The following is a 20,337-nucleotide window of genomic DNA, read 5'->3' on the forward strand; positions in this document are numbered from 1 at the left end:
TCAAACTTCAGACTCTTGTTCTTTATGACATCGTCGACAGATTTAGAAGTTTGTGTTGATGTTTTCTGCTGTCTGATTATAGCTCAAAAAATGTTCCTATCTCATTACACAGTGAATAACTTGAATTTTTTGTTTTGTTTTGAGTGATGAAAATAAGACTGTAACACGTGAACTGTGCTATAGGGGATGTAGTGCTGCATCAGTGAATCTCCTGCCAACATCTATATGAACTTGAATTGAGAACAGGCATTGTTGTGTACACAGCGGAGAATGACACACTCGTAGATAACTGTGTGTGTGTGTGTGTGTGTGTGTGTGTGTGTGTGTGTGTGTGTGTGTGTGTGTGTGATTGTAAGAGCGTAATGGCTCTTCTGACTTCACCAATCCACACACACACACACACACATACACCATGGCCCTGTGACTTTCAGCGGCATGTGTTTGTGCTATAAGACGTGTGTCTTATGTGGTGACATCATCAAACCCATCTGGCGGGAGGAGTGAGCTCTGCTCTGTCTGGTGTGGGTGTCTCCACTTGTCAATGTGTATTCCAGTTAGACCTGCAGCTAGATTTTAGTTTAGTCATGATTCATCCAAAGAAACAATTAGTTGACAGGTCCAACTATTACTCTCCCCTAATCAGAATTAAGAAATTGTCTCCTAGATATTTCAATATTTGATTCAATCATCTCCTCCTGAAACAAACCCCAGTTTTCGATACTCATCCCTAACACATGTACTGCTGTGACGCGTCCTTTCCGACCCGCAGAGCGTCATGCTGTTCGGTCTCTTATAAAATACTGCCATATTTGCAGTGATTGCCGGGGAGATTTTTTTTGTTTGTTTTCTGCAGAGCTTCTTCAACTTTGGATGTATAAAGAGAACTGGATACTGTGTGGGAGGCAGGGCCCCATTCATTATATCTCACTTTTCTCTCGCAGACGTCCCCAAACTTGGTGGAGTGCCGTTAACAAGGGCACATCATCCTGGTGCTTCCACCCATTCACCATCTTCTAGTTGTGTGGCAGCCATTAAATGATTCGTCAGTGTTGCTGGGCAACAAGTGAACACCTAAATCTCACACTGAGTGATAACCTGATCGTTTGGCTGCACATTCGCTACAGTCTTTACTGATTTTACAGGAGCAGTGGAGAGAAATTGTTACCCTGCAAGGTTCAATTCTGTTCATATCCTGCTACTAAAATCAGTTAACAGCTGCTTGTTTTGGAATAGGGAGGTTATTGATGCTTCCACAGTACAGGCTTTATACCTAACAACCCGTGAATGATTTCTGAGAATAAAAATGATGAGTGCCAGACGATGAAAGAAGGGTTTCTTCTGACACATCATGTTGTGGTCGTACGTGTCAGTGTCACGCATGAGCAGACAGCACCGCCTTGGTTCTCTGACGAACATCCAAAATGCTGCGTGGATTAACTCTGGATTCTCTTGTTAGTCTTTCAACGTGAGGACTTTTAAAACACTCTTATTGAATCCAAGGCTATTTACTTTTCACATTGTAAGTGGGGAAAAATCTTATCGGCCCAGTGGACATCACATAGTGGATGGCATAGTTGCGTTTATGTAGTTCGGCCACGATGTAAAATGGGGTTCAGCAGACCCACAGGTCAGTGTGTTGAGGCTTCACCTGTAGAGCTTGATGACCTTCTCCGATGCGTGTTGTTAGAAGTTGGTGGGAAAATGTGTGAGAGCTTGAAAAAAACCCCGCAGAACCGATCCAAAGTCTTAAGCAAAGCACTTTTGGTGACAGCAGTCGTAAACCAACTGTTTAAAACTAACAAACCACCCTTGATTGGTAAATCTAACAGTTTTCTAACTGTTTCGAATGGATTTTCCATTTTTATTTCTTTACAGAGGACAGCCAGCATCCGTCCGAACAAAGCGCATTGACAAAATGTAAGGAGTGTAGTTTTTTTATTATGCTGTCAAAAGCATCGAGGTGTTCAGAAATGCTCAGACTGGCAGGCCGAGATCTCTGATGTCTGTTGGTTCATCCATGAGGTCCTCACATCATTTATTACGCTGACAAGTTGCCCCTGCCCTCATTCTAGTCACTGCTAATTTTCTCATCAGTCGCTTGGATGTGTCTTTAGTTTTGGCTCAACTCAGTCAAGCAGATTGGTGTATTTGCTGTTTTTTTCATGGGATGTTCCGTCCACTACATTTACTGTTTTAGGATAATTTATATCCTGCCACGTAACATTTATCTCTTCCAAAACAGCATGTTGCTAGTTATAATAATTAGTCTCCCTTGCTCTCTACTTTTAGCAAAAGGCGAAGCGGGGTCACTTTCAGAAGAATTTTTATCAAAGCTCCGTTACAGAGAGAGAGAAGGAGGCAGCATTTGAAGTTAGACTTGAGGCTCCAGTTGCACTGCTGCTAAAACAAATGCTGTCTCTTTATTCTGCTGTACTCTTAAATTTTACATTTGAGTTATGCTAGCACCGAACATTTGGGAGCCAGCGGGGCTTGTTGAGAGCATGAATAAAAGAGTTCCTGGGGTAGAGTGGTGCAAGATCCTGCTGCGCCAGATTTAGATCTGAAACACGGGGGAACAAGAGGGAGGAGGAGACAGAAGTAGCAATGATAGAGGGGAAAAGAGCTGCTGCCAGGGATGATGACCATCTGTGTTGAGGGGCAGAAGTCATGATATCTTTCTGCATTTGTCAAACTGCTCACTGCATGACACAGCTGCACTCCGCTGTCATCCGCCTGTTTGTGTATGTAACCAAGCCCTCTCTGTCTGTCTGTAGCGCACCAGGCTCTCCTTCAATAGTTAATGTCATCAGCTGATTACACCACGCCGGCTAAGCTATGTGACGGGCTTGTGTAATGGGGTGTATGATATCGCTGGTTTTGAGTTCAGGGGTCTGCTTTGTGACCTGTCAGCGTGTGTGTGTTTGTGTGTGTTGATGTTCCAGCTGAACTCGCCGATGAACTCGGTCAGCAGCACGGAGGACATTAAGCCCCCACTGGGCCTCAACGGCGTGATGAAAGTGCCCGCCCAGCCCTCAGGAACGGCCCTGTCGCTCACCAAGCACATCTGCGCCATCTGCGGTGACCGCTCATCGGGTGAGTTACGTCAGACTGGCATCAGCACCGGGAGGAGGAAAACGCTGAAGGAAGCATGGCAGAATGTCGATTTTTCAAATGAAGTGATATTTGACAGCGTCCAGCTGCACCTGTGTGGATTTAAGCTCACAGAGAGAATGATTTTCATTGATAACTACATAATGATACGTTCATTTTAAATTAAGTGTATTGAAAAGGTTCTTCTTATGTCTTTACGCCTCTTTTTACAGAGTATTTTAATAAAGAAGGTAAAAAAAATGAACGCACTATTGATACTTGTTCAGTAGAAAAAGGTATTGGATAAACTCGTGCACGTAGTGAATTTATTCGTGTTTTTCTTTCTTTTTGAACTGTTTCTTCCATTCCGTATCAAGAAATTAAATCATTACTGCCACTCATGAGACCATTCAATGGAAAGAGAGGGGAAAATGCCTTTTTTCTCTTATTCATCGTTACTTATGTTTTTGAAGCAGTCACACAAACACGTTACCTGCTCAAGTAAAACGTGAAAGCCAAGTTTTTAGGAGTCACATGCGAATTACCTGTATTATCAAAGTAGACTGTTTAGGAAAAAAAAATTTTTGATTGCAGATCGCAAAAATTGAAACTGTAAATTCCAGGAAACTTATATATCATTTATGATAGCGTGTGTGTATGTGTGTGTGTGTGTGTGTGTGTGTGTGTAAACCTTGATCCAAAGATCGAAAGAATCTCCAAATGAAATGAATGGGAGTGACTCAGCATCCCTCTCTTCTGAACCACTGTGACTCTGTTCAAAGATGAACTTGGGTCGGAACTCTGGCAGAACTACTAAGTGCAGCTTTGTGCAGTGGGAGATGTTCCTGGAAGAACAACAGTCGGTGGGATTCTTCACAAATCTAGACTAAATGGCAGGAGAGGCCAGAGAGGAGACACTCCTGAGAAGATGCATGAAAGGCACATGAAAGAAACGGAAATCATTAGGCAGAAATGCTTTATTGTCTGATGAAACCAAAACCCCATTTTACTTTTTTAGTGGAAAAAAAGCCGAGCACTGTGTCTGAGGGAAAACAGACACAACTCATCTGAAAGCATCCTCACCGTGAAGCACGGGGACGCCAGAATGATTATGATGTGGTTTGAGCCTCTTTTCCTCCACAGCCACAACAGGGGCTTTTCAAATACTGTTAAACTGGAACGGCTTCAGACACATTCTGCAGTATTGAAGGATTTGTTTTGATACAGAATAGAATCACAATATTACTGAAAGATATTTTTAGACGTTCAAACACTTTTTGAAGCTATTTACATTCAAAATTAAAGCGATTCTTCACTCAAAAAGTACAGTTTGTTGATCATTTACTCGCACTTAGATGTCTTGAATTCATGTAGGAGGTTGTTTCTTTTTTGGGGGGGGGATGCCTTCTTGGTGAATCAGGAATTCAGAAAACACTTGCTACATTCTTGTTGCTGGAAACTGATGGAGACCCAAGATGAATGACAGTAAAACGATACCAAGTATCTGTTTATAAACTCTCAAAACCCAGAACTGCTTCTTCAGGTTGTTTTTATCTCACATCAGAGTGACTGTAGGGTACGTAGCAAACAAACGGATAAGACAATCTGGATTGAACTGAATGATGGGTCTGAGAGTTTGTAAACAGTCATCTTGTAACTGCGTGCACTGAGGAGGACATTTTCAGGGAGCCTCAGTCAGCTTGTACATACAGGAGCGTGACCCCAGTGACCCTGCGTGTCGTTTTTTGGGGGGGGGGGTTTTGCACGCATCGTTCTGAGCTAAAACCCTGACAGTCAACATCATCATTGGTGAACAGCAAATACGACTCAACCTTATTCTGTATTCCAGGTTTCTAATTAACGGCTGTCAGTTAGCGAAGAGCTAGCTTAACCACCGTTAGGCCTAATTGTTGGCCAAAGTGGAATAACTCCCATAACAGTCAGTCAGCTCTGTCAAAGCAGTCTCTTTATTCATACAACTTTATTTGGAAAGTTTTTAACGTCATCCTGTGTCATTTGTGTTACATGAACCCAAGGGAGACAATGAAAATGTTTTTATTCGCTGGGAGGCTTTATTTATCTTCGTTGGCGGTCTGACCAGTAAAGAACGAACAAAGACAGAGCGACTCTGGAGGATTCCGATGGGTTCATCCATCATAAATAACAAAGAGGAGCTATTGTTGTTGGGAACAGCGGAGGAGACGACATGTCTTGTACAATAATGTGATGTGAGATAATACGTGGGGTCCCCCTGCAGCCTCTCCAGCCAAAACCCAAACACACACTTGGTTCAAATCAGTAGATATCGAGGTCAAACAAGTCCTGAAGTCTCATGAGGAAGATAAGGTCAGGATGCTGGTGACCGTCTGTGTCACATAACCACACAGGAGAATATGACTGGCTGTCTCCCGTCTCCTCAGGCAAACACTATGGGGTGTACAGCTGCGAGGGCTGCAAAGGTTTCTTCAAAAGGACGGTGCGCAAAGACCTCACCTACACCTGCCGGGACAACAAGGACTGTGTGATCGATAAGCGCCAGAGGAACCGCTGCCAGTACTGCCGCTACCAGAAGTGTTTAGCCATGGGCATGAAGAGAGAAGGTACAGCACATACCGTTGAGGATAAAGTCAAACTTACCCCACCACACACCTCTTCCTACTAATCCACATAGACACGTCACAACAGAGAGCCTATTTTTAGAAACCAGTAGTAGTAGTAGTACAGTCAGACATGCAAATGATGACCAGACACACAGAATACGAGTGGAACAATCAGTAATGGCATCAGATTAGAGGAGCAGTTTAGTCAGCGGGCGCGTCATCATGTTCACTGCCAGTTTAATCAGAACTTCTCATCATAGGCGGATGACAAGAACACAACAAGTGGTGGGCTTGGCAGTTCATCAAGTTTTGTATTCCATCATGATTTCGGCCTCCTCCAACAATGCTAGAGATCATTATTGCTGCAGGGTTCTCAGTGACGCTCACACTTTTTTTCTTGTGTCATAAATCCATCACGCCTCCACCTTTGTCAGTGGTGTATTTTCGCCCTTCCCTAAAAGCCCACACTTAGTCTCATCAAGACTTTGGCATGTTCAGTTCAGCTGGAGCCAAGATGATGGAAAAAGAGCCCTTTTGCCAACAAGAAATGCAAAACCATTTCAGCTGTTTTTTGGAAACATTTTGGCTTCAAGGAATCTGAGGAGGAGGAACAAATACTGTGCAAGACTTATGACACATTGAATTTCTGCACCACAAGGCAACACAAGCATTTGTGTTTAATGATTTTAAATTAAATCACAAAGCGGTCTATTACCAAACAATACAGACGCACAAAAACAGGGGAGATGAAAGCCTCATTGACTCCTTCCTCTAAAACGCAGTCATGGGAAATGAATTCTAAAACCTGAAGAAATACAGCTCAGCAGCGGGTTTCTGGATATGGACGTTACAGTCGTATTCATCACTGACAGGTGGGTTTGGAAACAATGGTATCTACTCCTCCTCACTTTCGTGAATATCAATCCTGTTTTAAAAAAAAAAAAAAGGTTTTAATTGCAAAATCGCTAAGAACTATACTACCCACAATCCTAATGTAACACAGCAACCACTTGGGAAAATTGTTGCTGCAGAAACTCTCCTTTCTGGTGAGAGATATTTGTTGTCACATTTTCACTGGCATCATTGAAAAGTCGGCTAGCAACAACAAAAATGGTCAGTTGGTCAAAAAATATCATTTGCAAGGCCTTTTGGGGTTGGTAGTTCCTTACCTCTAAAGGTAATTGCGTTCACAGCCCTTTACCATTCTCTCCATTTTCTTGTAATATTTTTCATTGAATCAGGTATTTTACACCATGATTCATCTACTTGCTGGTTTTCGTGGTTCCAGGTTTAAAAAAAAAATTGCTGAAATGTCAATGGAGAAGATGAATGAAAGAACGACCTCTGGAACTGTTCTAACAGTGGGGGGTCACTGATGAGCTCTACAACAGATGCCGTTCCTCTCTTCCGAGCGAGACTTGTCGTCGGCACCCAGTTAGCACCGTTAGGAAAAGTCCAATAAATACATGATGTCTTCAAAGGTAATGAGCTATGCTGGATTACGTTCTGGAATTAGGATTATATAGCCTGGATTTCAGTAGTAAATGATATTTGTGATGATGATTTTTGCCACAGTTGAGCAGTCGGTACTTAAGCAGTAGACACAACGAGCGATGCAGCGTTTTAAAGTGCAACTGTAAAGCAGCCACCATAAGAACATGACATCAGGGTTAGCTGATGTCCTAACTTGCTTGTAATATGTGAAACAGCTTCTTTCCCACCATGTCTCAACCAAATTGGACTGAGGCACTTTCCGCTCTGCCACATCATAGGCCCCACTGTACTTAAAAAAAAAAAAAAAAAGTTCTTCTTGAAGCGACACTTTTGGGGAAATATTGCATGCAGCTCAAAGAGAGGTGGCATTGCTGGATGTGGAACATCCATGTGAAACCTGGAGGGTTTGTGAGAACAGGAGGTCTAGAGGGAGCCCAGCAGAGTAGACGCCTGCTCCTGTTGCATCCTCCAGATGACATTGTTTACACGACTAGTGTAAACTCTGAATTTGTGTGAAACACGAGCTGAGTTAGTTAGTTGTGTTGCACGCAGTTGTTTTGCCTGCTTATTATGTGCTTAAAATACGCAGGCTAAATAACTCAGGGGCACCTACCAACCTCACGTCTGCTCCCTGAACATCTGTCCTACAAAACAGTGACACACTGACACGAACCCTAAACCACAGTCAACATGCCACCCAGTCCAGTCTAATTCTAAACATTTAACAAAGCAACTCCTTGGATTATTTCTTCAGAATGCGTTGCACGCCGCTGAGGGGAAGCGCGCACTCCTCCTGACCCTCTCAGATGCACGAACCTGTGAATGTGCTCAAAGAATTTTTCTTGGGTGTGGATCAGTGAACCTGCTCTACAATCCACAACCACAGCCTTTAAAATGAACACAACTACAAGGTAATCAAACAGCGTATACCTTCAATGGTCTAGAGTGACTCCAGCAGTACTGGAAAAGGTTCCGATTGTTCAATTCTCACTCTGCTGCCTCTTTGAGACCGACCCTGACTTGTAAACACCCAGCCGAGAAATGTCTTGTGTGATCGTGGGGCACCGCAGCAGAGCACCTTGACAGAAGGAATCCAGAGCAGAGAAATCCGGGAAGTGGTGGTGGTGGTGGGGGGGGGGGGGGGGGGTGGGCAGGCAGTGAGGTGTGAATTTTAACACTTCATGAAAGTGTTAAAAAATATTAGCACTCTCTGCAGTGCTGTGAAGCACTCTTTGGCACATTGAAGGCATCAGTCTCTCTCCATTATGGTCACCGGAGTTATTACAGATGTAGCGTGCGTAGATCTACAGTATAACCAGAGGAGATGGAGGAGCGATGATGGTGCAGCTGATAGCCATATTGGATGCAGCTTCAGTGTTTTAAACATCCATCCGTCCATCCATCTATTTTCCGCCACTTACCTGGCTTGTTTAAAACAGCAAAACCAAATGTTTTGGGGATAAATAGACTTTGTGTCCGAGGCCACTTCGCCTTGACCTTTGGCTGGCCTCCCCTCCCTCTTGCTTTTATTTATATCATTGCAGGGCTCTTTACTCCTTTCAAGGATATTATCATTTACTGCCTTTCGCCTCACTCACAGCGCTGCCTAAGCTTCCTCCTGCACCCTGAGGGTTGTGGTTAGAGAACAAGGCAGCAGTAGCCCAAAAGGCTAAGCGAATCCACAGAAAAACAGGATTAAATGAATTTATACTCTCCCAGTCAGGAGAGAGGAGGAGGAGGAGGGAGAATAAAGCTAACATGATTTCAGCCCTCCTCACCTCTCTCTGACTCCAACACAAGTATTCTACCCTTGGGCTGACCTCCACAGCCAGACAGCAGTTCCTCTAAAGTGGGGCCCCTTTCCTTCTCCTCCTCTAACAACCCCTGCTTTGCTCAACCCCCATCAAGACCTCTCGGATTCACAGTAACCAGAGTAAGGGAAACGTCAGAAGACATCCTATGAACCCAGTGTGTGTGATATGTGTGTGAGGAAGAGCGGCTCACCAGGTGTGTGTGTAAACTTGCATGCTGACGGTGAATTTCCAAAAGCCCTATATCATACTACAAATTATGTCCGAAACCTTATTCATGCATGTGTATGTGAAAAGCCACAGTTCTTTTTTTTTGTGGTGTCTTGGATTAAGTAAATGATAGCCTTGTAAAAAATCAAAACACACACATACATCTTTCCCATCCTCACTTGAGGGTGGAGGTGCGGTTTCTCCTGCCTCAGCCACAGTAAGTCTCTGTGTCTGCTCAGCACACAAACCATTTCCTGTGTCTCCTCGCCAGGCCAATCAGATGACAGGAGCAACACGGTTTTGCTTTAACCAGTTTTTACACGCAACATGAGAAAAAAATATCTACAAGACAAAGTCTTCATTGATTTGTGTTCACACTTTTTTTTTTTAAATCTAAGTTGAGGCTGTTCTGTTACACGCAGAGTAATCGCCGACCGCACATGGCAGTGACAGACCATACGTTATTAATGTGACTATAAATGATTTGTGTATGAAAGGAGCCAGCTGTTTGTCACCGAGCACTACATGAAAAACACATCTCTTTGATAAGGAAGCTGAGAGAAGGCCTTGAGATTTTCCACACTGGTGCGTGCATAATGCAGGTCTGAGGCCTTGATTTCCGTCCACGCCGTTGTAGGAATTCTTGATGGCTGAACTCCCTTGTATGTGTTTACTAGCCTCACACAGACTGCGTCATGCTCTAGTGTGACAGAGTTTACATTGTATGTGCGCTGACACAAACAAGAGGCAAACCTGAAGTCTGAAACTGAACCAGTGCAAGAGGCTTTGGGGCGTGTCCAACCCATTCAAATGAGTTAAACGATGACTCGTCGTTAGTCTCAAAGTTATTCATGGGTGCCTGTCGGGCATGTAACCAATCAGATTATCATCTCCCGCTTGATTTAACCCTCTGCGATCTTGAACGTGACTTCTTAAAGAAAGAATCATATTTCAAAACAAAGCACAATAGAGAAATTGTTCCCTGACAAGCTGATCCTGCCTGAGATTTATATCACGAAGGAAGTTGTGTTCCTGTGTAAAAGTTGTCGCATCAACCAAAAACGTTCGTTGCCTTTTAAGTCCTCACAGATTTTCCCCCAAAGAATGTTTTTACTCTCTTCCTTTTGACCCTAGAATGGGGGAAGAGCCAGCCACTTATAGTTTAGCCTGGAGCTAATTGTTGCTGACGGCTAACAAAAACGTTTGTTTACAAACTGTCAAGCTCGCGTTCAGTATAATCCACATCTTCTTCATCCAGCCGTATCCTCAGTAATCCACAAACACTTGATCCCAGCGAAATCAAACAAATTATAGCAATTCCTGTTTGTTGCGCCTCAGTGCGCATGACGTTTAGTTTGTTTGTTAGCCGTTGACAATCAACGGGAGCAGGAGGAATCCACCAGAGTGCCCTGAAACTGACATGATGTTGTCATTTTTGAGTTGTGATCTTTTGCGTGTTTGCGTTACTCGTGTATGGAACAAGCAGCATGTCCGTGTGTTGATGCAGCTTTTTGTTTGAATGCGGCATCCTAAAATAGCAGGAAAGTCACCTCGCTCTAAACTCTTTGTGCTGCCTCAAGATGAGCTTGCACCAACAACGCTCCTGACCGCACCTCTTTTTAAGATCAACACACCAAAAAACACAACCCTGGATACTTAGATGGGAGCAACCCATGCTGGTTAAACGATATGTGCACTGGGCGAGAACTGGATTAGTCAGAAACTGGGTTTTGCCTTCTATACTGAAAAACAAAAAATGCATCTTCTACTCTAAGTGATGCGTTCAGTGTAATCTGTTCAGATGGAAAAAAAAATGTCACTAGTACTTCTTCTTAAGAATCTTTCCAATCTTGCTTTCTTCTTCTCTTCTTTCAACATCACACGCTCTAATAATCCCAATCCTCTCTCTTGACGTACATGTGTTTTTTGATCACATGTTGAAATTCTAAAAAGATCACGCAAAAAAACAGCAGTAGTGACCGGAACCAGTTTTGTTACATGCAGCCGTTCAGGAGGAGCGCCAGCGAGCCAAGGACAAAAATGAGAATGAGGTGGAGTCGACCAGCTGCGCCAACGAGGACATGCCCGTGGAGAAGATTCTGGAAGCAGAGCAGGCGGTGGAACCCAAAACCGAGACCTACATTGAGACCAACCTTGGTGTGCCATCTAACTCGGTGAGTTGGTATTTTTATACGTTTTTAAGCAAACACTCACTCTGCAATAAGCCTGTATTTTGTTTTTGTGAACAGACACTCACACGCGCACACACACACACACACGCACACACACACTGGGTGATGTATGTATTTGAATGAATTTCTACTTTCACATTTACTGTCTTCATTGTGATACTTGCATCAATTGATAACTTGGTCACAGAAAATTCTCGTCTCTGATTGGCTGACAGCAGTGTTGTTTTGCGCAACACCTCACAGTGACCTTGACCTTTGACCACCAAAATGTGTTCAGGTCATCATCATGTCCCAGTGGATGTTTGTGCCCAGTTTGCATAAGCAGAGACATAAAAACCGATGAGAATCTGAACTCTTCTTTTCCACCTGTTGCATTTATATTTGTTGTTGCTGCTATTATTATAAAACACGGATGTGTCCGTACGATAATAGACTCTCTTATTTCTCCATCATTTTCAAGAATACTTCAGGCAATGATAAAATACCTGTGATTTCTTTCCTGTGTGTGAAATGTCTCACTGAGGAAATGAGAACAGAAATTATCCGTACATGGAATCCTGAACTGTGTCCATCCATCAAGTGTTTTTGTGTCCAGTTATGTAAAAATAATTACGCATTTTTTTCTAACATGTGATGTGACGACTGAAACTGATGCTTGTAAAACCCAGCAAAGAGAGGGTTGAGAGATTCTTCCATGCCTCCGCAGCGTGTTGTTCCAGCTCAGTGGGATTGTTTCATTCAGGTGTGGACGTTCCAAGTTCTGAGGACTGCTGTCTCTCTTTAACTTGTAGTATTTCATCCTAATTATCCAGAATTATGCTTTAAAAATGATAGAAGGTCAACTGCCTTTCCTCCCTCTTTCTGAAGCTAGTTGATTTTGTCGTGGAGTCCATCGCTGAAGGTAAAGATGAGTTACTGCTGCGAGGACTGTTTGCCCTCCCTCCTACAGTCCCTTTGAAGACGACTAGTTGAGATCTGGAGCCAGGGTTCACCTGCTCACCTTGTATACGCTCATCTGTCCCCTCTGTATCAGCTGGGCACTGTGGGCTGTCTCTGACACAGAGGAGACTAAGAGTGATGAATAATACAACAGGCAGACTGTTCCTGAAAGCATCCCCACAAAGCCTCCGCTTTCTCAGGAATTCTGCTGGAACATGAGAACCAGAGGAGCTGTGCAGCAGCCGACCAAAGGAGGCTAGAGCAAGCGGGGGAGGGAGGGAGGGGGGACTGCGGAGGGTGGGTGGGGGGTTTTCTTCTGGGATTCATCTGCTACAGGGGAGGGAAATGTCCTGTGAAGTAAGAGTAGAGATGTGAAGGCTGTTATGCGAGTAAATTGAGCTATTTCGGGGGGCCAGATGGAAATATAAGGGATGAGCGCTGACATTAGGGCGAGGGAGAGAGAGCGAGTGAGAGAGAGAGCGGGGGGGGGGGGGCAACAGTCAGCTCAGACACACGAACATACTCTCTCCCATGGTGGCGCCCTCAATGCCGACTGCTGACTGACACCAAGATGAGGAACACAAACAAGAACTCTTGCACACAGTTGAATACAATTTGAAACCGTATTAATTCCAACTGGAATCATATCTACCTTCATAACTCCTGGCTGGGAATGCAGACCAAAGCCATGTAATGAGTTGTACACGTGGCGCCCCTGCTCAACTTTAATGTACGTGAGTAGAACGCAATTGTGGGGTTCTAACAACATTTGGAAGAGCCTCATAAAAAGTTTCCTTTAATTTAGCGGTGCATCCACTAAAGATTAAGAGACTAAAAAGACCCACAGGGACGCCGTTCTTAAACGAGCCCAGCGGGGTCACGTGATACTGTCAGAAAGAATAAAAGTGACAAGATTATGATGGTATTTTTTGCAATCCCACGTAGCATCAGTGACCGATACAGCACATATTTCATGCTCTCTACATTCATTCAGAGAACCTTCCTAAACGTCAGTCACCACAGGTGTAGGTGAAGGTTTGCTGCTAAGATTTGGGATTTCTGCCAGTCAGCTCACTCTCCCGTTACTGCCCATTTCTGGCAAGAGCAGAAAAAGTTGCTGGTGATGACGTCTTCTTGGCTGTTTACAAAGATATTCATCAACTGGTTTACCAGAGGTGACATTGTCAGAAAGCTCGTATCGCCCAGCTAACGTCGCTGAACGGAGAATTGACTTCACTCTTTCGTATGATTTTAAAAATGCAGGAAATAAAGAAAACTTCTGGTTAAATCCTGCAGCGGCACCTGCAGAATTGCTAGGTTGTATTTTAAAAATCCAGATTTTGAAGTGCAAACACAAAATTTCAGCTTTTTTTTCAACATCATATTCATGTTCGGAACCAGAGGTGTAAGAAATAATCAAGTACAGGTTAACGATCACTTAAGGTGATCTGATTTTTGACTGTAAGTATATCAAGGATGATTTTGTGGTGAAACTTAAGAAATGAATTGTGGAAAAAAAAAAAACAGACATTTTAACCTGTTGTTTGTACGCTGGAGGAACATAAGCCAAAATTACTTTTCAGCCAAACTAACGTTCACATTGTTGGCAGAGTATCAGCACGCAGGCTATCCTGACCGAACAGCCCGTCCCCCCCCCCCGCCAGGTCTCCATTGAGAAGCGCTGCCCCGTGCTATAATTATTCACAGGGCCCGGGCCGCAAGTGTACACCATGAATAGGCCACTGCCACTGTCTAATGGCTGGGGTCTGGCCAAGCTGAATAAAGTGTGTTTATCTCATGGTGACCTAGAACAGGAGTTAAACAGCCGTTAGTAATGTGCCTTGAGTCAGATAAGGAGAGGCTTTCTCCCTTGAAGGGGGGGAATGCTATCATTCCTTAATCCTGAAGGTGCTTATTTATTTCTATTCTCTTTTCCTCTGTTCCTATCCTTGAGTTATTTCTGGATAGCGTCTATGCGTCGATTTAAATAAAGCTGTAGTTGCTTATCTTTTCTGCAACTAAAGGCAGGAGCTGTTGTGTTATTTAGATGATAATTAGCCGATGATTCATCGCCACCTCTGACGTTTCAGCACATTTCCTGTTCTTTCTCTCTTCTAAATAAAGTGGGACACTTGAGTAATTCATTTATATCTGTATGAGCACCCAATTTCATCTCTGTTGTCACGCTAGTATAGTCTGGTTCAAGCAGAATAATGAAAAATTGAAAGGCAGATCTTTCGTCTCCCCTCCTCAAGTGATGAAAATTTCATGGGACAATATGCAAGCCTGGCAATTTTTTATTTATTTTTTTAAGTTGCTGGGATGTTGGAGCACGGCAGCGGCGCATGCATGGCAATAAACTGTTATTCTGGGAATAGAAAGTGTATTGTTTTTGACAGACATTAAAAGGAACAACAACTACCAAAAAAAATGGTTTTATTTTTTTAATGTGTTCAGCAAAAGAGGAAGATACTCTCAGGTGGACAATTGTCCTTTGCTACGTGGAGACAATGGTTATTCCCCCGCAGGTCACAGGGGGGCGCTTCCATTGTGGCCCAATTCCATCCTAAAGGCTGCTGGAAGAGTGTAATGTGATGCCTGTGGATCGCTGCAGCTCCTCTCAACACACACACAGCCAAAGAAAGCGGGTCAGTTTAAACACGACTAAAATACAACTTTCATGAGGCTCGCCATGTTTAACGACCATCCCGGGACGTGTCAGAGGTTGCTGTGTCACTCACCGAATCCACATTTAGTTTGTCTTTGTTTTGGCTGGCAGTCGCTCACTTTTTTCTTTTTTTTTTTTTGGAATGAATTAGCTGATTTTGTTTGTACGCTTTTAGAGAGGAAGCACAAAAATCTGTCGCGCTGAACTGCGCCGTCCACATCTCCTGAGGAGTTCAGATGTTGAAATATTCATAAGATGCCTGTTTTCATTCTCCCCCCTGAAGAAGAAGAAGAAGAAGAAGAAGAAGAAGAAGAAGAAGAAGAAGGGGGAAAAAGGCGGCTTTCAGTTCTCAAAACAGTGTAGTCTTTGTGTCTGTTTTTTCATATTTAGAGTGCATATCTGTGATACTCAGCAGTCAGTGTGAGTTTCACACCGCAGGGAGCCGTCGTGGAGGGGAGAATGGGATCGTCTTCGGCCTGTGTGTTATAAAAGGAGGATGAGAGTGGAGGGACGTTTTCTCCTTCATCCTGAACTAATCTTCTCTTGAGAGGCTGCAGTTGATGTTGGGATCCTCGGAGCTTTTAGCATCGATCGGTGGGATTTGGAGAAGGAAGTTGGGGAGAAGTTGCTGACTGTTACATGTCAGAGAGCCAGTTCACATGGGGATACTTTGAATCTAAGCATGTTTATGTGATTTAATATTATGCACAAATGCATGTTCACCCAGTCTTTGTTTACAGAGATTCAAATCAAGGGTACGTATTCCTCGGATGAGAGTAAATTACCTGTCAAGAGTTTGACAGTATGGTCTGGGATTTCTCCTCCCCTGTGCAGATGGATTTACATGTTAGTGAGTCAGTCGTACTGCTGCATTAGGATTCTACCACTGCTCAGAAGCTCCCCGTGGGTCAAAGAAGAAAGCCGCTCAGTATGTTCTATCAGGACAGATAAGGACATGCAGTCCTTGTTTGTGGGTCTGAACAGGAGAAGACTCTTCACGGGCACAAGTGGAGCCAGCAGAACACCCATTCAAATGGTTGGCTGATTGGTTTTATTCCAATTTAAAAATGGCTGTTGTGCAAGTGGTAATTCAAGAAATGCAATGAAATTAAAAAAAAAACAAAACAAAACAACCAGGCTCTTAAATACCGTTTCTCGTTATTTTCCACACAGCAGCCTAATGTTAGCTTGCCAAGCTGAGCACCTCTTTTTTTTTAGACATAAAATAACCATCATCTTTGAAATTAAATTTCGACTGCACGCGCAAAAATGAAGCTTCACTATCAAACGGGCATTTTTTCCTACAAAAGTAAATGCACATGGAACTGAGCAGCTGTTTACATCCCCGACGTGTTCATAGATGTTCCTAAACTTTGTCTCCATCTCAGCGTCTTGTCCAGCACTAACCGGAACTTAAGAACAATGACAGCGCGTCTATATTTTGCTTGCCAATTTAATAGTAACCCAATTAGAGTGTAACCTATTTATCTACCTAGTCAAAGTGCAGGATTCCTCTGAAGTTACTGGGAGGTGTATCGTTTACCATGTCCACCGGCAAATTTAGACCAGGCTTCTTTTCATAAAGTGTATTCATCTGCTGCAGTTCTGTCCATCCTTCTGTCTGATGAAGTGTGTTTTCATGGCGTCGGTGCACGCGCTGTGCTCACCGGGTTATTTAGTAACGAAGGGGAGAGGCTTTTAAAAGCCTGCACAGCTTCTTCTGTGGTACTCTGGGTATTAAAACTAATAAATAGGTTCCGATCTGTGAGATCCCTCTGCAGCCTTCCTCCTTGCTTTTATGCTCATCTCCCTCGTGGCTTAAGTGGATCTAATGAGGTGAAATCAATAGAGGACTGTTTCTCCTTGATTCGCTCAGACCTTTTATTTCTGGGAGAAACCAGCCAGTGTTTCCATTCAAAGCAGTAAATGGACAAGAAAGCGATGCGTATTATTAGCCCATCTCACCACGAACAAATATATCATAAAGATATCTGTTTTTCCTTCTTAAAAACATCTTATTACAACAAAACAAATACAGGACACCCATTGTAGCACTGCCCGAGATAGTTAAAGTACCATTTGAGCTCCCTAAGTGCTTGTTCTGTTGTGAAGTGTCAGTAGAGTATCAGCCGGGGCCTCTGGAGCTCCACTTGCTGTCCAAACAGCTGATTTGTGTGTCGACTTAAAGGTCCCTGAAGAAATGCTGAAAGTCATTCTTCAGCTGTAATTCTCTGCAGGTATTTCCTCCACGTGCTGGGGCAGAATGGCTGTTTGTTTTGTCTTCCTTCTTGCTCCTCTTCAGAGGATGCGAGTCACTACTCTTGTAAGCCTGACAACCTGATGCCAGGAGCTCAGGCAAAAAATAAATAAAAAATAAAAAATGACACCTACACTTTTCAGTCATTACCAAGTGTCTAAGTTCCAGATTTGTGTCTTGTGTGTTTCCCCTGCAGCCCAACGACCCAGTGACAAATATCTGTCAGGCAGCTGACAAACAGCTGTTTACCCTGGTGGAGTGGGCCAAGAGGATCCCCCATTTCTCTGAGCTGCCGCTGGATGACCAGGTCATCCTTCTACGAGCAGGTCTGTTCAATAAAAGATTTGTTTGCTTGTTTATTTATTCGTTTACTTGGATCCGAATTAGCTACTACGCAGGTAGAGGCTGCTCTTCCTGAAAATAAAAAAGCAATGAAACAATGAAGAGAAACAAGAAAATAACAGAAAATAAAGTTTATGAACATTTTATACCCAAACCTACCAACAAGCCACGGCGGGTTAATGTACACATCGTGAGTACGGCACTGTGGTGCCCATTCTGTCTGTTGCAGTTCTGTGCTCATAAAAGCAAACTTGAATTTGTTTGTTTCTCAGCTACGTCACATTAATGTTCAGTTTGAAGCACCTGGATGTAAAAAGGCTGCGTTTAAAGATGTTTGACATGAGTTGTAATCATGTCTGAAGCTGAAGCTCCAGCAGGCCTCTCTCTCTCACTTAAGGTGGTCTGACATTTAAGGTGGTCCGGCTGGTATGTTCTCTGACAGAAACCATGAAAGAACACACCAGATGTAATGGCACATTAAGATAAATTGAAAGGCCAGTTATCCGAGGTATTTTGGCCTAAAAGGTGAAAATTAGCATGATTATAATGCTGAATAACTTGCAAAAAATAGTAAAAGTCAACAGGATAATTGTGACTCTGCCATTAAAAAAAAATAGAGATATGGTGTTTTTGTCATGTAGCCCACCCTGAGTTTTACATCAAAATGACCCTCCATGAGCTGCATGGGTGTCATATCAGAGGAGTGTGTTTCTGCTCCACGTGGAGTGAAACCTGGCAGCACCGCAGAAACAGCAACGTAAAAACAGAGCGCCACTCATCTGTCACCAACGTCACCCACAGAAAGGTTTGTAGGCTTCTATGAACACATTGGCCCCGTTGCCTGTCTGTCACTCCAAATTACGCCATTATAGTCTTAATCCACCTTGAGGATAAAAAAGGAAGAAAGTGCCATTACGCACCATCCCGTTCCCTGCAAACGAATCCTCCCATCATCAGTCGTTTGCACACGCTGATAGAGAGACTTCAGCAGAGAGCAGAGACATCATTCCGGAGAGCTCGTCTCCTTGCAGCTCTCAGGTTTTCTATAAATAACCGCTTTAGTTCTGCTGTATCACAGATAAAAGCATCCCAGCTCGTCTCAACTCCGGGGAGAGGAGGCGAGTGTTGCCAGGCAGAACAGTTAAAGGAGCCCTGTCACTCAAGAAGCGGCGCCTTGTGTCTTCAGCGCTCTCTGTGTCAAGCCCCTGCTTTGGCACATCAAGCCTGTTGTCTTTATTGTGATGGCAGGCACAGTTCATCCCTTTTACACGCTTGTCTCTTCAGAAAGCATGATTCAAATGTCTTAGTAATAACCTGATGCCTGTGCTGCAGAAAGCTTTTACGCTGCAGCTTAATTGATTCATTGGAATTCCCCCTTTGTTGTCACTTTCATTTTCCTTGAATGCTGTGTGAACTTTTGTACCGGGATTTACTTGGTTTTTTTTTTTCTTCCTCTTCTCCTCCTTCCTGCCTTTCCCCATCCCTCTCTCTGTCTCTCCCTCAGGTTGGAACGAACTCCTCATTGCATCCTTTTCGCACCGTTCGATAGCAGTGAAGGATGGGATTCTGTTGGCGACGGGGCTGCACGTTCACCGCAACAGCGCTCACAGTGCCGGAGTGGGAGCCATCTTTGACAGGTCATTATCACTGGGTTACTCAACTATCTCACCTTCATGCTTAACCATGTTTAAACTCACAGAAGGCCCGACTTCCTACATTTTAGGTGGTCGTGTGATCCACGGTGTTGGTTTGTCTCACTGGAAAAAGTTTTGAGGAAATTTGATAGGATGATAGAAATTAAATGGAGGCGTTTAATGACAACGTTTCATGTGAAATAAGTCAGGTAGAGGGAAGCTCATTTAGATCTGTTGATGTCATGTATGATGTCATAGCCCCTTGGCGGGAGTGGTCAACATATTTTGCGATTCTCTTTGTTGTAATGGAGGACAAACATTGTTCTTATTCATGGCTTATTACGATGTATTATTTTACTGTTTTAAACAGAAAAAAATGTAAATGTAATTACAAATAATCTATGAGTGACATCCATGGACTGAAGATGGAAACATTTATGAGTTCATGTTTTTTCAGTCAGTAGTCATTAATACTGACGGCACAAAAGGAACTTATTCATGAAGAAATGTTTATTAACTTCTAATAAAGCTTTGTTCCAGTTATTTATTTGTTTTATTCCGTAAAGTAGACATTTTCTTACCGGATGCGTCATCTGGGTTGTTCAGTGACACCGGCAAGTCGGGAAGGAAAAGCAGCTCCACATTAAATATGTAGCTGCATCAGGGGTCATACGGGAACACTCAGCCGAAAGTGGAAATCAAAAAAATCCACATGCATAAGTTAGTGAAGTGGTGTGTGTGTGTGTGTGTGTGGGTGTGTGTGTGTGTGTGGGTGTGTGTGTGTGTGTGTGTGTGTGTGTGTGTGTGTGTGGGTGGGTGTATGTGTGTGTGTGTGTGGGTGGGTGTATGTGTGGGTGCGGGTGTGTGTCTGGGGGATGTGGGTGTGGGACTAGTGACTGTTACCAACAGGCAACACACACAAGGCAGCAGCATCTACAGAAGCTAAATACTGTTAGCGTTTAGCGCTAATCGCTAATGCTTCCTAATCATCAATAATAATGCTTCCAATCATCAATAATAATGCTTCCAATCATCAATAATAATGAGTCCAATCATCAATAATTTGTGTAGATGACAAATAGCATTTGCTGCTTGGAGCA

The 20,337-nt window shown here is 43.4% G+C and overlaps 1 protein-coding gene across 4 annotated transcripts in view; it reads left to right on the forward strand.

The window, feature by feature from the left end:
• rxraa (retinoid X receptor, alpha a) overlaps nt 1–20,337 on the forward strand; it is a 109,325-nt gene that overhangs the window by 80,231 nt on the left and 8,757 nt on the right. The window contains exons 4-8 of one of the 4 annotated variants that reach the window (XM_086188091.1): nt 2,943–3,093; nt 5,511–5,690; nt 11,195–11,379; nt 17,458–17,587; nt 19,108–19,240. In XM_086188091.1, coding sequence (XP_086044217.1) covers nt 2,943–3,093; nt 5,511–5,690; nt 11,195–11,379; nt 17,458–17,587; nt 19,108–19,240 — 779 coding nt within the window. Of the gene's footprint in view, nt 1–2,932; nt 3,094–5,510; nt 5,691–11,194; nt 11,380–17,457; nt 17,588–19,107; nt 19,241–20,337 lie in introns of all 4 variants that reach the window. The other 3 variants (XM_086188094.1, XM_086188090.1, XM_086188092.1) reach the window with 3 other exon arrangements.

The sequence above is a fragment of the Aulostomus chinensis genome, chromosome 19, assembly GCF_037954235.1.
Source record: "Aulostomus chinensis isolate RoL2024-O1b breed Wild chromosome 19, RoL_Achi_v1.0, whole genome shotgun sequence".
Classification (NCBI taxonomy): Eukaryota; Metazoa; Chordata; class Actinopteri; order Syngnathiformes; family Aulostomidae; genus Aulostomus; species Aulostomus chinensis.